A 20,034-nucleotide genomic window follows, 5' to 3' on the forward strand; every position below is an offset into this window, starting at 1 on the left:
ATAATTGTGGATGTCTTTGTTACTCATACATCGAACAGTCTTCTAAATCTCTTTAAGCTTTTGACCTCAATTATATTCTGAGGAAAGATCTTCAAAGGCAATGTAATATTGTCAAYGTTTCAGACTTAATTTATAAATGTGTTTAGGAGAAAGAGCAATATTATGATCTTTTCCCATTACATGGTAGGCTCAGTATGCCATTCATTACTTGCAATAAAACACCACTGAAGGTGGCAGTGCAATCACTGCCTTCATTTAAAGSCAGTAAAAGCAAATTTGACTACTTTATAAAACAATGACAGTATCTAGAACTGGTTATATCCAGACTGGGAATTAAGGGAAGGAGAACTAAGAAGGCAAAGAGACTATACAACTTCCCATAGTGACAACAGAAAGAACAYACGCTATGAACTAAGGGATCATAAATCCTTTATCATTCTTCTGAGTTCTACACATTTGCAAACTGAAAACAGCATATCACCCAAAACAAAACATAAAGACTGTGAGCTACGTGAGTAGGAAAATCATGCTGGATGCTGTCTGAGTACAGATGTAATACCCAACAGGGTAAATAAATAGAAAAGAGATGAATACAGAGATGTTTTCAAGCCAAGAAAATTTCTTTTCTTAAGCACTTCGTAAGCAAAGAGCAGTCATACATTCTTGCTAAGGTACATCAATGATTTCTTTCCATGAAAGGAAGATGTACACAGATTACTATTTTAGCTTACATACTAGGAAGTAAAAACATTTTGGCAAGTTCACATTGTCCTTGTCCATCGCATGTTTTAGGAACTCAGCTTTAGCTGATCCTTGAAGAAGCATTAATAGGAAAGGAACTATTATTGATATGACACCATATTCAAATGGTAATACCTGACAACAACGTATTAAGCGGACATTAGCGGTATGGACTGCAGGTAGTAACAGCTAAGGAGTTACCCAAACAAATGAAAGCACTGAAAGGAGGCATTGGGATATCTGGGAAAGAAGAGGAAGAACAACTGCTTCTTTCAGAAAGTCATTCCCCAGCCCATGCAAAAAGACAGGAAATGGGGACCAGACACAGGCTGTGCTGAATGAGAAAACTYGTTTGGGATCATAGAACAATACCCAATACCCAAAATCCAGAAAATCTGACTGAGTGGTCAGCAAATTACAAGTCTTTGCACAAATAATAGCTTCTGGAAAACTATGTATTTTTTTCATTTTTTCTTGTAGGTTATATAATTTAGAAATGCATTTACAGATGTTACAGCAATGTTCATGTGGTAAAACTATTTTCATAATAGGCAGAAGAGCTCAAATTTTGTTTTTACTCAGCTTACCATATTGTGATATACCTTCAAGAAGGGAATCATGCACATGAGCAATCAATTACTGATCTTATCATCCATTAATACAAATTATCTACCTTAATCACCTGACTTTACTCTATTGCACTTACAAAAATTTCCTAATTTTATTGCTTCTCATAGATTTTAAAAATACGTAAATTACTTTGCCAAAAAAACTGCTAACAGTAGAATTTTAGCCATATATCCTCAACCCCCTCACTATTAATAGAATTAAAATATAAACAGCAAGTTTGTAATGTAATAATGTAGCTAAAATACTGAAAACACAAGACTTCAACTTTAGGAAAAGCTGACATATAAAACGGCTATTAATCTAGTAATCTTACTAGACAAAAGGGAAATGCAAGGATGTTTTGRAACATGAAAGCTGTATAATTTTGAAACAAACCTTGTCCATTAGTTTGCTTGCATGAAGACTCAGACTATTAAAGAATATTTTCTTGCTCAAAAGATGCATTTCTTCAATTGTTGTCAATAGTGTGGCTGCACTGTTTCCTACAATACCACTGAAAACAAAATTAAGATTATTTAAATGAATCTAAAGGAGGACGACATGATAGTCAGATACTTAAATGCCACTTCAAATAAGGTTATTTTCAAAAATTAAAATTTAGAACAAGTAATTGCAGGGAACTGTTCTTCACAATGGCTGAGAGATAAGTTGACTTTAAGAACAAGCATCATCAATTATGTCATTAAGCAGATATTAAATAGTCTATCAAACTTGCGCAAACTTTGTTGAAGAATACTAGCATTTACTGGATTTTTACTTTATTATGCTACAAATATACTTTAGTTATAGAAAACAAATTACATAACAAAAAGGGTTAACTATATTCTCTCACACTCTCTTTTGTCACTGAGATGCTAGGCATCTCTAAATATGTAAGAGTTCAGGCCTTGCTATTCCAAATGTTTAACTATCAAACTTAGCAGAYACCACATAACCCTTAAATGGCACCACAGGACTATGCTCCTCCCCTTTGTCTAAAGGATGTACACTTTCATAAACTGGCAGTGAAAATTCCTTGTGTCATAATAGTCCTAAACCGCTAGCTTGATTTTCAGATTGTAACCTCGTGTTTAATGGATCATTTCTCAAAGTGCTTTCCCCTTCATTAGTGAGGTTACAATCTATAATCTATTAGTGAGGTTGCAATCTTCTCTAKACAGATGAAATTACTCAGCTGGTAGAAGGTGCTTCAGTGGTCTTTACACATTGTGTTGTTAACAAGACAAAAAARAACAGGTAAGACTGTCTAAAACCTGCCATTTTAACATCACGTTTTCAAATGCACCAAGGTGTAAAACCAAGGGTAAACACTAACTTTGGAGATGTAAAAATGACACCAAATTTTTTCATTTTTTTTGGACAACAGAATTAGGAATCGGTTTTATATGTGTTTTACTATAGACATACCATCACAACTGAGGATTTTAAATTAGCTGGGAGGTGCCCAAGAACTACTTATCCCAGTCTGCCCAGTACCTAAAGTATTTTCAGACAGAGAAGCTCAAGTAGTTATATGAATGTCTCAAATTCTCAGCAGTTCCATCCAAGGCTGTGAAGAAAAATTTTTCTGCTACTGCTCTTTCTAACCAGCATGAACTACAGCATATGCCACAATATATAAATTATATATAAATTAGCAGCTCTGGCTTTTCTCCAGTTTCTGTATTCCTGGTAGCGTCTGCAAGGTTGGAAGGTGATCACTGCATCTTCAACAGTGATATAAGGAAGTGCATAATTAGGAAAAATAAAGCTATCAAAAAGCTATCAAAACACAATTGTTAAAACAAAAAAAAAATTGAAGTAATTTCATTTAATAACATTTTCTCAAAGGGGACTTGACTTTGTAATCTTAAATATTTTGTGGAGCTTTTCTGTATACTATTTGAATCTACACTGAACAATAAAGAAAATTCATGCTACATTCCAGAGCAGTTTCGATATGAACTGAGGAATGGAATGGGTAAATGGTTTCTGCTTGATATCACATGTTTCTTCTTGATGTTATAGTGCACAGCAACAACTAAGCAACAAAAGTACTCTTCTAAGCGGATTATTTGTTACATATACAACTAGGGAAAAAAGACATTTTTAACATACTTTGTAATTCTGCATACCTGATTGTATGGTGGTAGAACTTGAGCAGATTAGAAATCTTGTACAGTAAAACTGCTCCTGGCTCGGCAACAATCACCTGCTCAATTCTAACCTGCAGCATGAACAAATATAAGTATCCTTCAGGTCATAAATTTTGAAAGCCAGACTCCTATGATTTTATATGCAATACATCTCTGATTTTGGAAAAATATATTCAACCAGAAATAAATTTGAAAAGGAAATGTCCAGTTAATGATAATGTTCGACTTGAACCAAAGTGCTTCTGGGCTGCCAAGCATCTGGGCAGTAAACATGAAGTTATATGCATTCTTAAAAAAGAACTACAAACCCAGAAAGCCTTCCAAAAATCCTACAGTTCCTACAGACTTCAGTTATCATTGGAAATTTAAAACTAATCATTTGATGGATTATTAACAGTACTTGCTGGAATCCTCCRCAGCACCAAATAACAAGAACAGCTGTAATGCTGAAGACTCACTAAATTACAGCAGTAGATTTCTACCATCTGCAGCAATTCAGAATATCAAAGTATTATGTRTTTCTCCCAACAAACAAATTTCACCTGGATGAATATATTGTTCACTTAAAGAAGAGCATCTATATATACCAGTATTAAGTTAGATATATAATAACCAGCTAAGTTGACTGTTTATCTCAACCAGGAGATGCTGGCTATACAATTAAATGGTGCTGACTGTCTTYATAGTTGGACAGTTGATGTCTTGTCTCCATGGCACACACAGCCTCAATCCACTCCTAAGAAGCTATTCCAGGGTCAAACTTTGTGCAATTATGAAGCAGAATAGACAGTGACTTATCACTGTGCTGCTCTCCTACGTGCATGTGTGTGAAAGGGCTACACATAAATCAACAACCACCACCCACTCTCCCAAGTTATTTGCTGTCCAATGGAACACAATGTGCTGCAGTGCCTTCTCCTCAGAGCCAGCTGTAGGAAGAACCAACTAAGATTATGCTTGCTCAGTCCCTTCAGTTTGCATTCAATTCACAGACCTAAACCAAATAATACTTTTAAACTCTTAACCACAATACTTAATGTACAAAGCTTATTTCAACATGCAGGTCAACTTAGCTCTTCAATGTGTTTGTATATATAAAGGTCTACATACAAATACTTGTCTCCAGAGTTACCTAAAAGGTCATTTGGGAATGAATATTGAGTATATTCTAGTTGTATAGCAAAAGAGAATAAGGCAGACAGGGGAAAAAGACAAAAAACAAAACATGACCAAAAAAGTAGGAATAACTGGAAATAAAGAAAATAATCAATAAACTTAAAAAGAACAGGCAGTAGGAGAGGATAAAAAAAATTTAGGATCATGAAAGAAAAATGAGAATTGAAAATCAAAGTGGGAAAAGAACTGCTGCTTCCCATACAAAAGTCTTCACTGCACTGGAGAACCAAAATTTGCAAGCAACACAACTTAACCTGTACAGGGAAGTTCTGGACTTAAAAGAGTTCTCTCCTGTACCTCCTGTTGTTAGCTGACCATAAGAGACCTGCAGTCCACAGACGGCATCAAAAACATTTTGTTTTGAACTCGTCTTAAATGTCATGGAAAAGAYGACGAGTTTAATTTAAATGTGTTTTAGGATTCTCCTAGTTCCATCTGAGAAGTGAGAGGCCTGTGGTAAGATCTGCCACTAGGGAGTATTCAAGAGTCACTTGAATGCCTAAAACACAAACCTTACTATCAGTAAGAAATGTGGGTAATTTATACTGTATGTAAGCATAACCCTTCTACAATGTATTGTAGAAAAGATTAATCCAAAATGACTCTATTACTGTTGTTCCTCTGAACACAGTGGCTTGCAATCAGCTAATTATCTATTTTCCATTGAAAGGAAATTCCAATTTCCAAGGAATTTTCCATCTATTTCCATGAACACTCTTCTGTTTGAGGGTTTCTCAAGGGGGATTTTTTTCTACCTTTTTTTTCCTTTCCCCAGGGAAAACAGTAAGTGTTCCATATTTTTAATTGGAAAGTATAGACTGGCAGTGAATTAACATAAGTTGCATTCTACTAAAATAGAGAATATAACAGGAAGTCTTTAATTGTTCTTTTAAGACTTTTTATTTTCATTTTTACTACACAGTAATYAACAACAATATTTCTGGGGATATTTCTAAAGACAGTAGAAGCATGTACTCCCTCTTACTTACACGAAGGTTGATTCTGTTCCTAATTACTTGTTGAAATGCACAGAAATAATGAACTCAAAYATCAGCATTCAGTATTAATAGAACTGATTCAAGAACACAGAAAGTTTGGAAAATATCTTTCAAAAAACCAAAGCTGCGGTTATTGTGTGTCCATTAGGACAGGTGTTTTCCAACAGATCAAAAACTAAATGGTTGTGAAGGATAATCATGATTCTGCAGCAACAGGCACTGAAATACAGGAGATTCTGTCTGAACATCAAGGAACACATTTTTTACTGTGCAGGAGGCATATGTTGGCCAGAGAGGCTGCAGAGCTTCCATTCTTGGAGGTATTTAAAAGTCATCTGGACTCAGTCCTGGGCAACCAGCTCTAGGTGGCCCAGCCTGAGCTAGGAGCTTGGACCAAGTGACCTCCAGACATCCTTGCCAACCTCAACCCTTCTGTAATCCTGTGACATTCTAAATTGCACCTTTTTTTAATTTTACTTCTCTCCAGACCTTATCTTTTTCTTATCAGAAATTTATGCACAATATCCAGAAACTGCCTGCTCACATTTGAGACTGAGTATTTGTCAACTGGATATAGCTGTTGTAGCTACAGCACCCTAAGAGAAATTTATTATAATAGTATTTAGCACAGTACATTTTACTTTAAAACCACTTGCACAGTCAGGCAATAATTGGTATCATCTTCATCACCTAGATTACTTCAGCGCTTATGTGAAGTTTATCCAATAGACAAGTCAGTCAATCATTTGATGGATCATCATTAATAATTTCTATCAAAGGAGTCCCCTAAATTTACTAAGGCTGTAGCTAGAAAAAAAGACAAGTCTGGAAGGATGTGAAAGAAATGCAAAACACTGGGGTTGCATAAAGATAGTAATTACAAAACAATTTTTCACATACAAATGTGTCTTTCAAATACAAGAGCTGGAGTTATTAAACAAAATAAACCAAAAAAACCCAAAACGCCAAAACCAAAAAAAAGCCCCACAAACCACAAGAGGAACTGGCTTTTCAAACAGAGCTGAAATGTTCACTTCTCTCCTGAAGGATATGTTATGAATACCAACATTTTATATTAATTTGACATACTCATGCAAGAAAGCATCTATTGAGATCCATTACATACAAASAAGTTATGGCTCAGTAAGCCCTCAGTATATTCACAAAGAGGCAAGGAAACTATCCTACAGAAGAAGTATGACAGAGCTGTATAACCTGTACATCTTCCCTAAGCATAGTGATCACTACAAAAAAAGAGGCTAGTAAACTACATTTAGTTTTCAGTGGATCCACTACAGCYATTCCATATACTCATTACAAAGATGTGTTTTTGTACATCAGCACTCCTCAACTTAGGAAAAGCAAAAAAAAATCAAGACTCAAATTAAGCATCCTAGTAGTTCTCATTATATGACTATTATAAACCATATATCTATGAACAAAGGAATCTTGAATTTGAAAAAAAAAAAACCCTTCAGAATTAGACAATCTAATTCTTAACCAAGGACAATGAAAATACATTGAAGRGATGGGAGCACAAGTTCTCCAAAAACATGACAGAACAGTTTTTATTTAGTGTGCTAAGGAAAACAAAATACTTCACCTTCAGAGGCCTGCAGACACCTTCTGTGATGTGCCCAACTACTTCTTGAATATTTTCTTCCACACCTATAGTTAATGCAAATACATGGTAAGATTATGCAAATGTAATTCTCTTTTCTTCAAGGCTATAAGACAAATAAACAAATGTATGACGTACTCGTCCATAAAAAGCATTCTAAACTGTATGCTCTTTTCTCCACACGATTAGTTCACACTTCCACTGTACTTCCAAACTAGCCATAGGAAATAGCTGCATGGCATAACAGTCCTGGAGCTGTTATCTTTTGCTATGCAATTGCTTCCTAGTGCAACACAGTACGTGGGGATTTGAGGTAACAGCAGCAAGGGGAAGAATAAATGACAGCAAAAAGCTGTCAYAGTAAGGCTCAAAATTAGCACTTCATTCAATTAAAGTAGAAAAACACCTAAAAAACAACCAGGCCAGTGAGATGCTCAAAGAGCAACAGTACACACCATTCTGAAAGGTCTGACTRGCAAATACACGTGTCTGTCAGTGTTTGGTACTGATGAGCTCATGGCATTGTTACAAATTAAGTGACATGTGTACCTCCACACTACTGTGTGCTGCARCACTGGCAAATGCTTCCTCCCCAGCAGCAATTGAAACTCATCTTTCACAGAACTATGCACAAGAGAGAATACTGCCCTATCTTAGCACGAAACACAAATGAATTGTTGCATAGCAACCACTGCTGTCATAAATCAATCAAACTGAAAGCAACAGATCTTCAAGCTCTCACTTCAGTAACAACTCAGAACAGATTTATGGAGAAAGCAATACTTTAATTCTAATTTAAAACTTGTCAACAGGAGTTCATCTTCAGATGGGACCCATGCAATGAAAGTAAACAAACTGTCTGTGACGTGTGACAGAAATCAGGTGACCTGAAGCTATATTTTGTTATTTCAGACTAAGAGATATTACCTCAGAGGGTAAAAATAATGAAAGATCAGAGATCTGTGCCAATGCCTCTTTGCACCAAGTTACATGAAAAGCCACATAAGCAGTAACAGTAACTGAACTCAGTGTGGTGGCTGTAAGAATTTCAACATACTGAATTGGTAAGGTAATAAAAATATGCTTATATACTTGAGTACTGATATCAAGGCAGAAAGCAAGATTACAAACCACAGCATGCATGCTCTCTTATGTAATGGCTAGCTCCCAAACAGACCTTAACAATTTACACATTTTTTAGTAGGAAAAGTCACACGTGTACTGTTCATCAATATAACAAGCAACTAGCACATATTTGCAATAGTATATCTAGACCAGATTGACTTAAAAAAAAGTTGTTGGATATGAAATTTTAGCTCAAACAATATAGAAATTAGAATACCAAAGGACATGGAATAAAAATTTTGATATACCACATGCTGGTGCCTTTGCATGTATTTTCATGTCCAATTAAAATATCTGGATTCCAAAAGCAGCGAAATCTTCCAGTATAATGGGTTATATAAGTGGTACAAGTTTGACATAAAAGAATTACAGAATAAACAATTCTTAGAGGCCCTAAATTCTTAGAGGCTTCTAAAATAACTTTTAGAATACAGCTCATAACTGAAGATATGCTTCCAGCTCCTTCCTGCACCATATATAATTTTTCTCTGTGTTTCTTTCTATAAAAGGAGAGATCTTTTTTGGACTTAGTTTAGCTTCTGTTCTCCATCTGGATTCCTATAACTCCATGAAAAATGGATTTCTACTGCATCTCTTAAATGCCTGCAATTCTCCATTCCWTTCAAGTAGATCTCTGTATGAAAGGAAAGCTCCTGCTAGCAGAATACCTAAACTCCGAAGAACAAAAAGAGATGCTTTATGCTTGTCCAGCAAAAGAGTTAAGCTCTCGTGACTGTGTTTTCATTGCTTAAAATTTTAAGAGCATTTTTGGCCAGAATAATTTTAAACAATTAATTTTTGCAAGCTTATTATTTCAAAACCTTTTAAAAGCCATTCTTGTATATTTTTATATGGGCTGCATAGTTTCGTCACTTCAAAATAAAAACTAGGAATGAAACATTTCTCAAAAAAAACATGYCATGCAAACATTTTTTCCCCCAGTGGAACCAAATCCACCTGTATTGSAGCAACAGATGGATACATGGGGGGKTTTTTTGGTTGTTTTTTGAGAAGGGAAATTTTTGTATAGCTGTGATTTACCATACTCTCTGCAGTCCTGAAATTACACAGAACTTATAGGAAMATTTAAATAGAAACCTGAACTCAGAACAGATATACCTGAATGAAAATAATAGAAGTGGTTCCATCTGCAAAAAACTTCTCAAGCTGAAACTGAAGTGAAAACGTCTGATTGACCTAACTTCAGACTGCCAGGTAGGTGTTTTATCCATGGCAGTTGCTTGGGCTCCCTTTATAGGGTAATGGAAAAAAAAAGTCCCAGTTTGAGATTATTACAGTCTCTGGAAATGCTTACATTAGATCTCAAATTTTGTTAGGAAAATCTGCAGGAACCACCAAACCCTGTAATGATGTTAAATCTCTGAAGATGCAAATCTCTGTCCTTGTCTCTAACTGCAAATAAACAAGATGTCCACTTATTAAATGGTTACATGAAATTAACTCAATTTTTTATTGTATCCTGCACAACCAGACACTTGAAGATGGCACAACAGCATAGAAGATTCAGCTTGAGTTTCTCAGTACCACAGATGTTGTCCTCACTACCAGCTCAGGATCTGTATTTATAAAGAACATACAATCTCAAGGTACTTCAGGGCTGCACTGCCATAAATGTTTCTTGTAAAATCCACTGGTATCCTATTAATTACTGTTTGTCTTACCGACCTTATCACATCACTGTCCTCATCATCAAAAAAAAATTTCCCAAAGACAGAGAGGAATAGTTACAGACAGCACCTCCCAAGCTTTGCTGTTCCCAGTACGAAAGTAAGAATTTCTCTTCACTTTTCTTGAAAACTGTATAACAATGACAGCAGRTCCACTCCTGAAGAGCTTAGGAAAACATACTTCGTTCAGACAAATACTGAATCTCTTGTTTATACCAGAGAAAGTATTGGCCTATAGATTTTTTTGTTTAAAACTTCTCCCCCAAATATTTATATTCGCTGTATCAAGTATCTTGCTCTGTGGCTGAAATGCTCAAAATATATCACATTTCATTCATGGTCATATCATCTCAGYCCGACATCCTATCAAAACGCCAAGTAGCTTCATAGTTAAGCAAAGCACTACACAAATAAGAGGGAGAATTCCAGAATGAAGTGCAGCAGCAGAAGTCCAGTCCACAGCAGAACCAGACACATTTACATGCTCCATGGGGCCAGCTTTTCTTGGAGGGCTCCCCAGTTATAGCGGAAGTATCAGTGAGTCATCTACAAAGAACTGCCATGTCTTTTTCTCTGCCATGAAACCTGCTTTCCTGTCTCCCTGAAATACTGTCAGTAAATATTAAATTCACTCCTATAGTACACTGTAACTGTAGTTAAAAAACAACAGCTTTCTTCCAATTTGATTAACAACAGTTCCTAAACAGCCTCCTTTCCCATATACCTTTAATTAGGAAAGCAAATTCATACTTAYAGCAGTAAGGAAAATCAGAATACATATTCACTTTAAAACCCAGAGCAGGATTGAGACATACAATTTGAAGAGCTCACAAGATACAGATCAAATGTAAGTTCTTACAATGAGTTTGCTACAATTGAGTACACATAGTCAATTTATAAAAAATGTCTTTCTCTGAAACTATGGTTRCAAACCATATTAAAGCTTCTACAGGATGAAAGTCTTTAAAGTATAGGTTCAATCTACTGAAAACAAAGCAAAGGGACTGAAGACTAAGCATGAGAACCTGCAGTTCTAAAAGGAGTAAGTTTTGATATTAAAAAGCTTCACCTGTCTGTGAGCAGCCTACTTCAACTCCCATAAACCWGGAATGATGTTAAATGACAGAGGAAAATTCCATTTTCCTTGTAGCCTAGAACATAGCTCCTTATGGGAGAAGGAATGATATTTTAAAAAATATACCATACAAACGAGCAAAGGCATAATGGAAATGCTCACCATAAYAAGTAATAACAATGTTTTCACAGAGATATGTATTCATACACATTACAAATAGCTTCTGAACTCTCAACTACACTCTGAAAYGTCCCTTTGTAAATTTAGTGTAAATCTATTATAAGCACCGTAAAATGAGTGCATTTTAAAATACTCTTCTTTTGTTATGGGCCTTCTTTTGGCAGGATCCAACCACCAGCTATTCTGAGATGATTTCAATGATAAATTTAAACTTGGACTAATAACTGAAGCCCAGCCTAAGAAATTAACACTTTCTTACTTATCACAGACCTACTATCACATCACAATTTATGTTTGAAGATCAGTACTACCTTGAATAGTTACAAGCTTTAACATAGCTTCTAAGTGTTCTTTTTCAGAAGCTGTAGCTTGATGCAGCCAGGCCAGCATGTCTCCTACATACCTACACAAAGACAGAAATTTCCATGTAAATCAGTAGTTTATGGTGTCAGGAATTCAAAATGCCAACAAGCCAAAAAAATACAATAAATAAAATAAAAATATTATTTCATACAAATTCTGGTTAGTACTGTACCTCAGAGGATCATGAGAGTGCATTTCAATAGGGCGGGGAGTACCTCCCAGACCTCCTCTAGTAAGAGCATCTATAAAACCACGGACTACAGCGCTCCTTCTAGCTGTCCCAAACTCATCCAACGTGTATCTATTATTGAAACATGAAAATGGGTTAAAAAACAGAGTTTGCCTCATCACAGTTGATTACTTCAACTTTACAGTTAATTAATACAAGTAATCATTATTATAGTTCTAGAAATCTTGCATCAAAGCTTCTACTATAAAACAKTCAAAACCATCTGATGTTGTCAGAATTTTTATCATCCTACTCTGCCTCTGGTATATCTGACAAACAGAAGAAAAGAAGAGAAATTTAATGTTATCACCTGTCTGCTCTAGAGCAAGTGTGTAGCATGAGACAAGATCTCTGATATTGCAGACAGGCTCTGCAATATGTAATCCTACACATATATATGTACACACACACACATATAGACACAATCCTTTTCTTCTTAGCCAGATACTTTTTAGTTCCAGGCTAAATTAATTACCTTTCAGACTATTTGTGGGGTTTTTCTATCAAATTGGCACAGTTCTTCTAGTGTGCCTTCTCTGATTTCATTGCAAAATAGATTGAAATAAGTACTTGGCACTGTGTTTCCTACACAGGAGTGTTGGAGAGGATGTAGTCTTGCCAGGAGCAGGTTACTAWTACTGAACAAAAAAAAGGGGGGTGAGGGAAGAACATGAGGTGACTGCTTCTGCAAAGTGTCCTGGGATGCATCTGTCACAGCATCACCAGCTGGGCAAGAGATGGGATTGTGTCCTCTGCTCTGCACTGGGGTGGCCTCACCTCAAGTGCCATGTGCTGTTGGGGATGACACAGTATCAAAAAAGAGCTATTASAGATTGGTCATAGAAGGGCCACGAGGATGGTCAAAGGCCTTAAGGGGAAGCTGAGGAGCAGGTGAGATCACTTGGTCTGTTCAGCCGGAAGGGGACTGAGGAGAGACCTCACTGCAGTTACAACTTCCTTCTGAGYGGAAGAGGTGGGGCAGGCACTGATCTCTGTGGTGACCAGTGACCTTACCCAAGGGAATGGACTGAAGTTGTGTCAGGGGAGGTTTAAGCTGTGTATTAGGAATGGTTCTTCCCCCAGCAGGTGGTTGGGCACTGGCACCGGGTCCCCAGGGAAGCGGTCACAGCACCAGCCTGACAGAGTTAAAGACGCATTTGGACAATGCTCCTAGCAYGTRRGGTGACTCTTGYGGTGTTCTGTGCAGGGACAGGAGTATGGGACTCGATGATCCTTGTGGGTCTMTTCCAACTCAGCATATTCTGTGATTTCCTTGACTCTTCTAAACAGATACTTAAGAGAACTTTTCCTTGGCCCTCCCATTCCCTCACTCCTTAGAAATAAATAAATGAAATTTATGGATGAACAATTACAGCCCAGAGTGCATTATCTCACATGGCTTGCTGCTGGTAGAGGAGGTGCCAAGAACTTACACATGGGCCCATTTCTGGAGCAGGCTACCTTTCTGTTGGCACTGAAGCATGAAAGCAAGTGAAGGATGGGAAATTAATATTGTTAACATCCCAGTTATATTTGCAAGCCACCGAACACTTCTGTTTTTTTTTAACCAATTTAAGCATTTTGAACAACACACAAACTTCAAAGGAGAAAGCGAAAATACACATTACAGTTTATTTTTTCAACACAACTGAAAAAATGCAGAAGAGTAAGCACGGTGTCACTTAGGAATGATGCACAGCAGAGGAACATATATAAAGTAATAATAATGAACAGAATGTTATTCACAGGCTTATTTAAGCCTGCATTTAGAAAATACTGCATTCACATTTGATAGAGATGGAGAACAAAATCTAAAAKAAAGTAATATATGGTTCCATAAATGTTTGACATCAAGTTCAATCAGATTTCTACTCTGCTATGAGAAATCTGAGGGAACATTCAGCTTTGTCCTTTTCAATCTTAATTATTATTTGAAAGAGGCGGGTAAAGAGTACACTAAAGATTCTGGAAATTTCTCTTTAAATTTTTCTTTATACACTGTTAACTCAGAGAGTAAATATCTGCAATTAATAAAAGAAGTCTTATAAAAATTCTAACAAGTTGCTATTTACAAAAAAATAATGCAATTTAAAGTGGAAGAGATTGGGGATCTGAAAACTCCTCAGTGTCTACAAGGAGCARTATTGGGAGTGAAAAATCTCCAGTGTCTATAGAAATCAGTTAGCTTTTTTCCTCCTCTCCAATAAACAACTATACAATGGATCATTAAACATACAGAAACAGATCTTGTGATCTTGTTATTAGTTTTGAAAACAGAATTTAATAATGATAATTTTGTTTTTAAATGGAAACTACTCATATTCCTTTTGCTCTCAGTCRAACAGGGTATAACCATTACAAAATCCTGCATCTTAAAAAAATAAAGCAATAACTATTATTTATACTAGAATAGTACAGTATTTACTACTATGTTATTACATATACTCATGTTCAGAAAAGAAAGTAACATTTGGATTCTTTTCAACCCAGTTTCCATTTTTAAAATACACAGTAAGGATCACAGGGGAAAGAGAAAGGAGATAGAAAAAAWGCTTTTAAAACCTGAGTGGATGATGGAAGAGGGACACTGCTTGGAGCTATCTCTCCACGCATTTTCTACGAAAACGTTTTCAACCTGTCTGTTAGAGGAGCAGGTGTAAACYAATCTGAAATCTTTATTTTAGATCCCTAATGATTACAGTTCCTAAAAGTCCATCCATGGTGCAATCCTTCTGACACTTTYAGTTAACAAAACATAAGTCAATATAAAAAAAGAAGAATCTGTGGATTTRTTTCTAAACTCCTGCCCTTCTCCATCTTATTAATTTCCACCCAGCCAAATCACAATCTTTATCASATAAAAGGGCAGTGATTTGGAGGGGAAGTGTCTAGTTCACACAGCAGTGTTTATATACACAAAACAAAAATAAATTTAAAATTATTTTCTTCTGTGACTTCTACATTTTGAACTCAGCAGTTTGTTAGTTACTKAAAGGTATGCAAATTTTTTTGAAAGGGAATAAACTAAATCTTGAGATTTAAAATGAAAAGCATCAGTACTGCAATTTTGATAATATTACTGTAGAAAGTAATTAAGTCTGATAATCTACAGTGAGAAACACGTGGCTACATCTTCCACAGTAATGTTTATTTTTGCCCTTTTGGCAAAGAAAAGGTCTTACCTATCAGTTCTACCCTTCTTAATACCATTACTGTTGYTTGTGAGAGCAGTGTCAGAAAAAAAGAATTCTCTTTTGCAGACTCATTTTAAACTGGCCAGCTGCGGATTTATACACAAGATGGGTTTTTTTCCCCATGAACTAAAAAAGCAAAACAATGATTTTATAAAGTCCCAAAGTATCATAATTCAACAAAGTTTTTATTACAGAAAATAAAACTGTGTCTAGAAAGAATCCTATAAAATGTTGTGAACAGAGTTGGACTGATCTTTTGCCGCTGTAAAAGGGGGTGTAGAAGAGAGAATGCAAGAAAGGATTGCAATCCCCAGCTATGGCCCAAAGTACTGCAACATACCATATCCAACAGCTGGGGAGGTCAATTGACACCACTCCTCCCTCATATTAACCAGCAGAGCTTACTGAGCATGTCAAGATCTGAGCTTGCTCTCACACTGACAGCATTTTTAAGAACCCTGTACACKACTGCATTTTTCCTGTGAAGGACTCCATTGAGCTTTACAGTGTCATATACCTACACTTTCACACMCCTGACACTCTTAAAGACAAGGGTAGCCTTTGAAAGGTTGGCTATCACTCTCCCACCCTGGATATCTGTGGCTCAAAGTAATTGGCAATGGTTGCAAAATGCGATGAWTGCATTAAAAGAAAGAAAGCCCAAAGAAACCAAAAAGCTCAAACCCAAAAATGTGTAAGCATCTTCACGCATCGCCATCCCAATAAACAGTCCTYGCAGTGCCACCTCGTGGTTGACTCTCCTAAGTACCATTTCATTTACTTTTAACAACCCTTCAGCAAATTCTGAATCAGAGCAGTAACATTTGACAAATAGATATAGATATAGATATATATATACTTCAGCATTTTAGAAGTCTACATGTAGAAGTTTTTAATAGATTACCATAAAATTCATAAATGGAAGATATTCTTACTACCAGAGGCACTTCAGCAAAAGCTTATTAGCCTTTACCAATTTTTGGGATCCCCAATACTTTGGGGATATAAATGACATGATCACATGTTTTAGACAGGATCTCTTACTTCGCAAAAATCCTGGTAGGAGAGCACAGAAATTCACAATTCATTTAAATWAAAACAGTTTGACATTTAACTTTAATTAGAAACTTGTAAGTTAGAAAAAGTCCAATGACATTTCCTGTAACTTAATTACATCAAAAAGATTTCTGATATTTAAAGCAGCGGAAATTTKATTTTTTATAAGTTAAGTTTCTGGGTTGTTTTAAATTTGACCCAGGACCAAAGTGCCACCAGTCTTGGCACTGTAATTCATGCCTATATTTAAATTTTATAACCTCAGAACACTAGTTTCTGTTAGAGATAATAGCAAACATTTACTTACTTGTACAGGACAGGTCTGTCTTGTAAGGCTTCCATGGCTTGAGCAAGAACGGGAGAAATGTCACATGATTCTTGTGTCAATGTCCTGCATTCATCTATAAAATACCAACACAAATAAAGGCACATTCTTTACACAGTAATACACTTTATATAAGCTGTCAAATAAGAAAAAAAGCTAAAAATTCAAAGGCTTTTGATTTTGAATTGAAGACTTTAGAATATGCCACTTGGGCTAGTTAGTGTTAATACAATTAAATTCCCCTGCAAGCAGTACTGTAAAATACATGTCCATCACTAATTTCAACAATAAAAATGACTAAAGCGTTGAAGCTTAGTATTTGTTTGTGCCCACATAAAAATGTTGACTCATTAAACCATCAGAATTTTGTTGCRCTCCTTTGTATCTGTTTGCCACATTTCAGGTAAAGTATTAAGAAAAAACAGAGCAAGTTGTTAAGCAAGCTGTGTGTTGGTTTTGTTATCTGGTTCTGTTATTTTTTTTTTCTTGTATCAAAATAACTATATAATCCAGGCAAGAATGTGGAACTAATATAAACTAATTCAAACACTGGCAGAAAAACTGTGATGTTTCATTAGGGTGAAACCTCAACTATTATTTGAGGTTTCAGCATCCACTGAAGAACAACTAAGTAATATAAAAACCCCAATGCACCATTTTTCACCATGAATCTTACTGTCAGTGTCTTTGGAGAAGAGAGAAGTAATGAAAAAAAATCTCTATTTTACACTATCAAGGTGTTRCATTGAACATGGATGGCAACATCCAAAGCACATAAGAAAAAAAAAGAAAAAAGCCTACCATCACTCAAAAGAGCATCCTGACAAAAGGAGGTGGCCTTTTTTTTCTTTTCCAAAAGTAATCCACCACTTCTCCCATTAAATGGGAGACCTTACTATCAAACATTAAAACCAACAACTTCTCTGTAACTCACAAGGAAGTGAAATTTAATACAATCTAAAATATGTTTGGACTACCAAACTGTACTAATTGATCTTTGTCGAAAACCATCTACTAAAACCACAAATAAATAATACACTTTTATGATGAAATTGGTCCAAAAAATGAGAGAATTGCTTTTTAACTATTAGGTTCAGAACACACTTTCCCTAAGAAGGAAACTAAAATGTTAATATATCTTGGAAAGGGTTTYTGCTAAGCTCAATCCACATGAAGAAATTAAAAGAATCATCATAATAATATTCATAAACATAAAAACATTCTTAGTCCTACTYTGAGTCCATCTGTAGAGTCGTTCATAAGATGTCTCTTGCAGTAAAGCCATCTGTTCCATAATTTCCAAGCTACAAGACAAATAAAAAGTTCATTTGCAATACTATTTTAGGCAGTACTAGCAAAGGCATGTGCAAGTCAAATTAAAACATACCATTATTAACATTTTGAGTATTTTAACATCTGTTAATAGTTTTTTGTGAAATATTCTGTATAGTCATATGAAGCAAAGAATGAGAACTTGCTTTAACTTCTGCTTTGGTCTATAAATGGTTCTCTTGCACATATTTAAGTAGGACTCACCCTGCCCTTTGCTGATTTGTTCGGAGGAGAATCTTGACATCATCATGAATTTGTTTTACTCGTCCCAAAGCCTTGAAAAAATCCTAAATCCATTTWAAAATGAAAACAAGCAGAGTGTAAAAGCAGTAACTTCTATTCAAATCTCTAGCACTCTATACTCCCTATTTCAATTCCATTCTTAAGGTGCTTGCAGGTCTGTGTTCCAAATGCTGCTTTTAAAATTTACACCCTGCCTCTGCCACTTACCTTTTCATACCACCTTAAGAGCCTTAGGATTTTTTAGTTTCCCTTTGCATCAAACTTTTCTTTCACCAAAAAGGAAAGAAAAATTGTAGTAAAGACGTGGGTTTAACTTATCTTATGTAGTATGTGTGTGCTTCACATTCATTAGGTAACACTCTGGGGAGATTTTGAGGACACTTATATAGATTACATCACTGTCTGCTATTACTGTYAGCAACTAAGAAGCAAACAGAAACATTGTAAAAGACAATGATTACAGGTTGATATTTTTTGTATTCATAAAATGGGGTAACTATTTCTAAAAACGGGAGAAAAATAATTTGCAATAGACGAGACTAAGGTTTTTCGGAACAACCTCTCTATGAGAAGTAACTCAACAGCAGGAGTGAAGAGAAAACCCAACTCCTAGAAAACAAGGACTTATAGCACAAAGGTTACTTTGTTACTGTTTCAGAGAGCAAACTGAAACATAGTAACATTTTCATACACRCCTTCTGATGAAGACATGTTCAAATGCTTTGGAGGAGACCAGCTAATTCAGATAAAACTGTTAAATCTTTTGTGATTCAAACACAATTTGCCCAGGAAAGTAGAATTTCATTCTGGCTCCAATCACATAAACATATTCTAAGTGAAATAGGCCAGCAATTTAATCTACTGCTTTGCATAAATTGTGTTGAAGACTGTGTTTATAAAAACCCAAAGCCCTCCTAGTTCAGGCAAAAAGAAAATTACCAAACCAGAAGTCTGACTAAAAGTGTTTTAAGCACACTGGTTGACTGTCATAGGGGAAATGCATGCACATGATGTTACTGAAGTCTGCCAACTAAAGCAGCACAACTATYTTATCTCAGTTACTTCTGCACATTCTTTAGACAAAGTATCTGAAAGACGAATACTCATTGGGCTGCTAACCAATCATGAAGTAACTGGCACAGCGTTGCTTTCATTGTTCCCTGTAATACGTGCTTTCAGGAATCCTGAATGTTCTTTCACAGCAATAGTGATATGAGAGCATATAGCAATTACTCAAGTGCATTGTTACTTAGTACATTCCATTTATGCTGTTATTAGCACTATTTATGGTTATCAGTTCCATGTTTTTAATAGTTCTTTAACTGTGAACAGGATGCCTGTAAAAGTGAGATAAATCTGGACTACCTGCTGAGACTTACTTCATGAAGCTTTCCATTCAACTACAATAATAAAAAAGTCTATTAAGGATACTCAAYTTTTTCATTACTCAGTTTTCTTTTACTGTAGAACAAGTTTCCTTTTACAGTGTCCTCTTATTCAAACCATAAACATATTCCAAAACTTGTTTTGAAAGGTAGCTAAAAGTGAACCAGCATCTAGCATCTTCAGCAACCAAGTAACACTGAGGGAAAGCTTCAATTTACTTTGTTTCAAGCCACTGAATATATAAATGAATACGCAAAATACACACATACATGCACAATGGCAGTACTAGAGAGTGCAAGCTTCTCATTTGCTTTATTTGAGTGTCATGAAGTTTTAAAATGCCTTCACTGAAAATTCCCACTTCATAAAGGTCTTTTTGAAGTGTAGGACCACATGAGAACTCATTTTCCTCAAACTCATTACATGAAAGTTCATTTGACTCAAACTCATTACATCATTACACAAGCTAAAATTTAATGTTGATTTTCTTTCACTTTACTTGCACCTTTCATCACACATTTCAAACTCATCAGAAAT

At 35.6% G+C, this 20,034-nt stretch overlaps 1 protein-coding gene across 2 annotated transcripts in view; it reads right to left on the reverse strand.

Moving 5' to 3' along the window:
• The window catches only part of COG6 (component of oligomeric golgi complex 6), a 60,108-nt gene that overhangs the window by 19,816 nt on the left and 20,258 nt on the right, over positions 1–20,034 (reverse strand). For both annotated transcript variants that reach the window (XM_057367435.1, XM_057367436.1), the window contains exons 6-13: positions 18,073–18,155; positions 17,770–17,840; positions 16,519–16,612; positions 11,905–12,033; positions 11,681–11,772; positions 7,284–7,348; positions 3,486–3,577; positions 1,747–1,864 (exon numbers count right to left, since the gene is read on the reverse strand). In XM_057367435.1, the coding sequence (XP_057223418.1) occupies positions 1,747–1,864; positions 3,486–3,577; positions 7,284–7,348; positions 11,681–11,772; positions 11,905–12,033; positions 16,519–16,612; positions 17,770–17,840; positions 18,073–18,155 (744 nt within the window). The remainder of the gene's footprint in view (positions 1–1,746; positions 1,865–3,485; positions 3,578–7,283; positions 7,349–11,680; positions 11,773–11,904; positions 12,034–16,518; positions 16,613–17,769; positions 17,841–18,072; positions 18,156–20,034) is intronic.

This window comes from Malurus melanocephalus, unplaced genomic scaffold, assembly GCF_030028575.1.
Source record: "Malurus melanocephalus ecotype Western Australia unplaced genomic scaffold, MMel_1.1 scaffold_78, whole genome shotgun sequence".
Taxonomy (NCBI): domain Eukaryota; kingdom Metazoa; phylum Chordata; class Aves; order Passeriformes; family Maluridae; genus Malurus; species Malurus melanocephalus.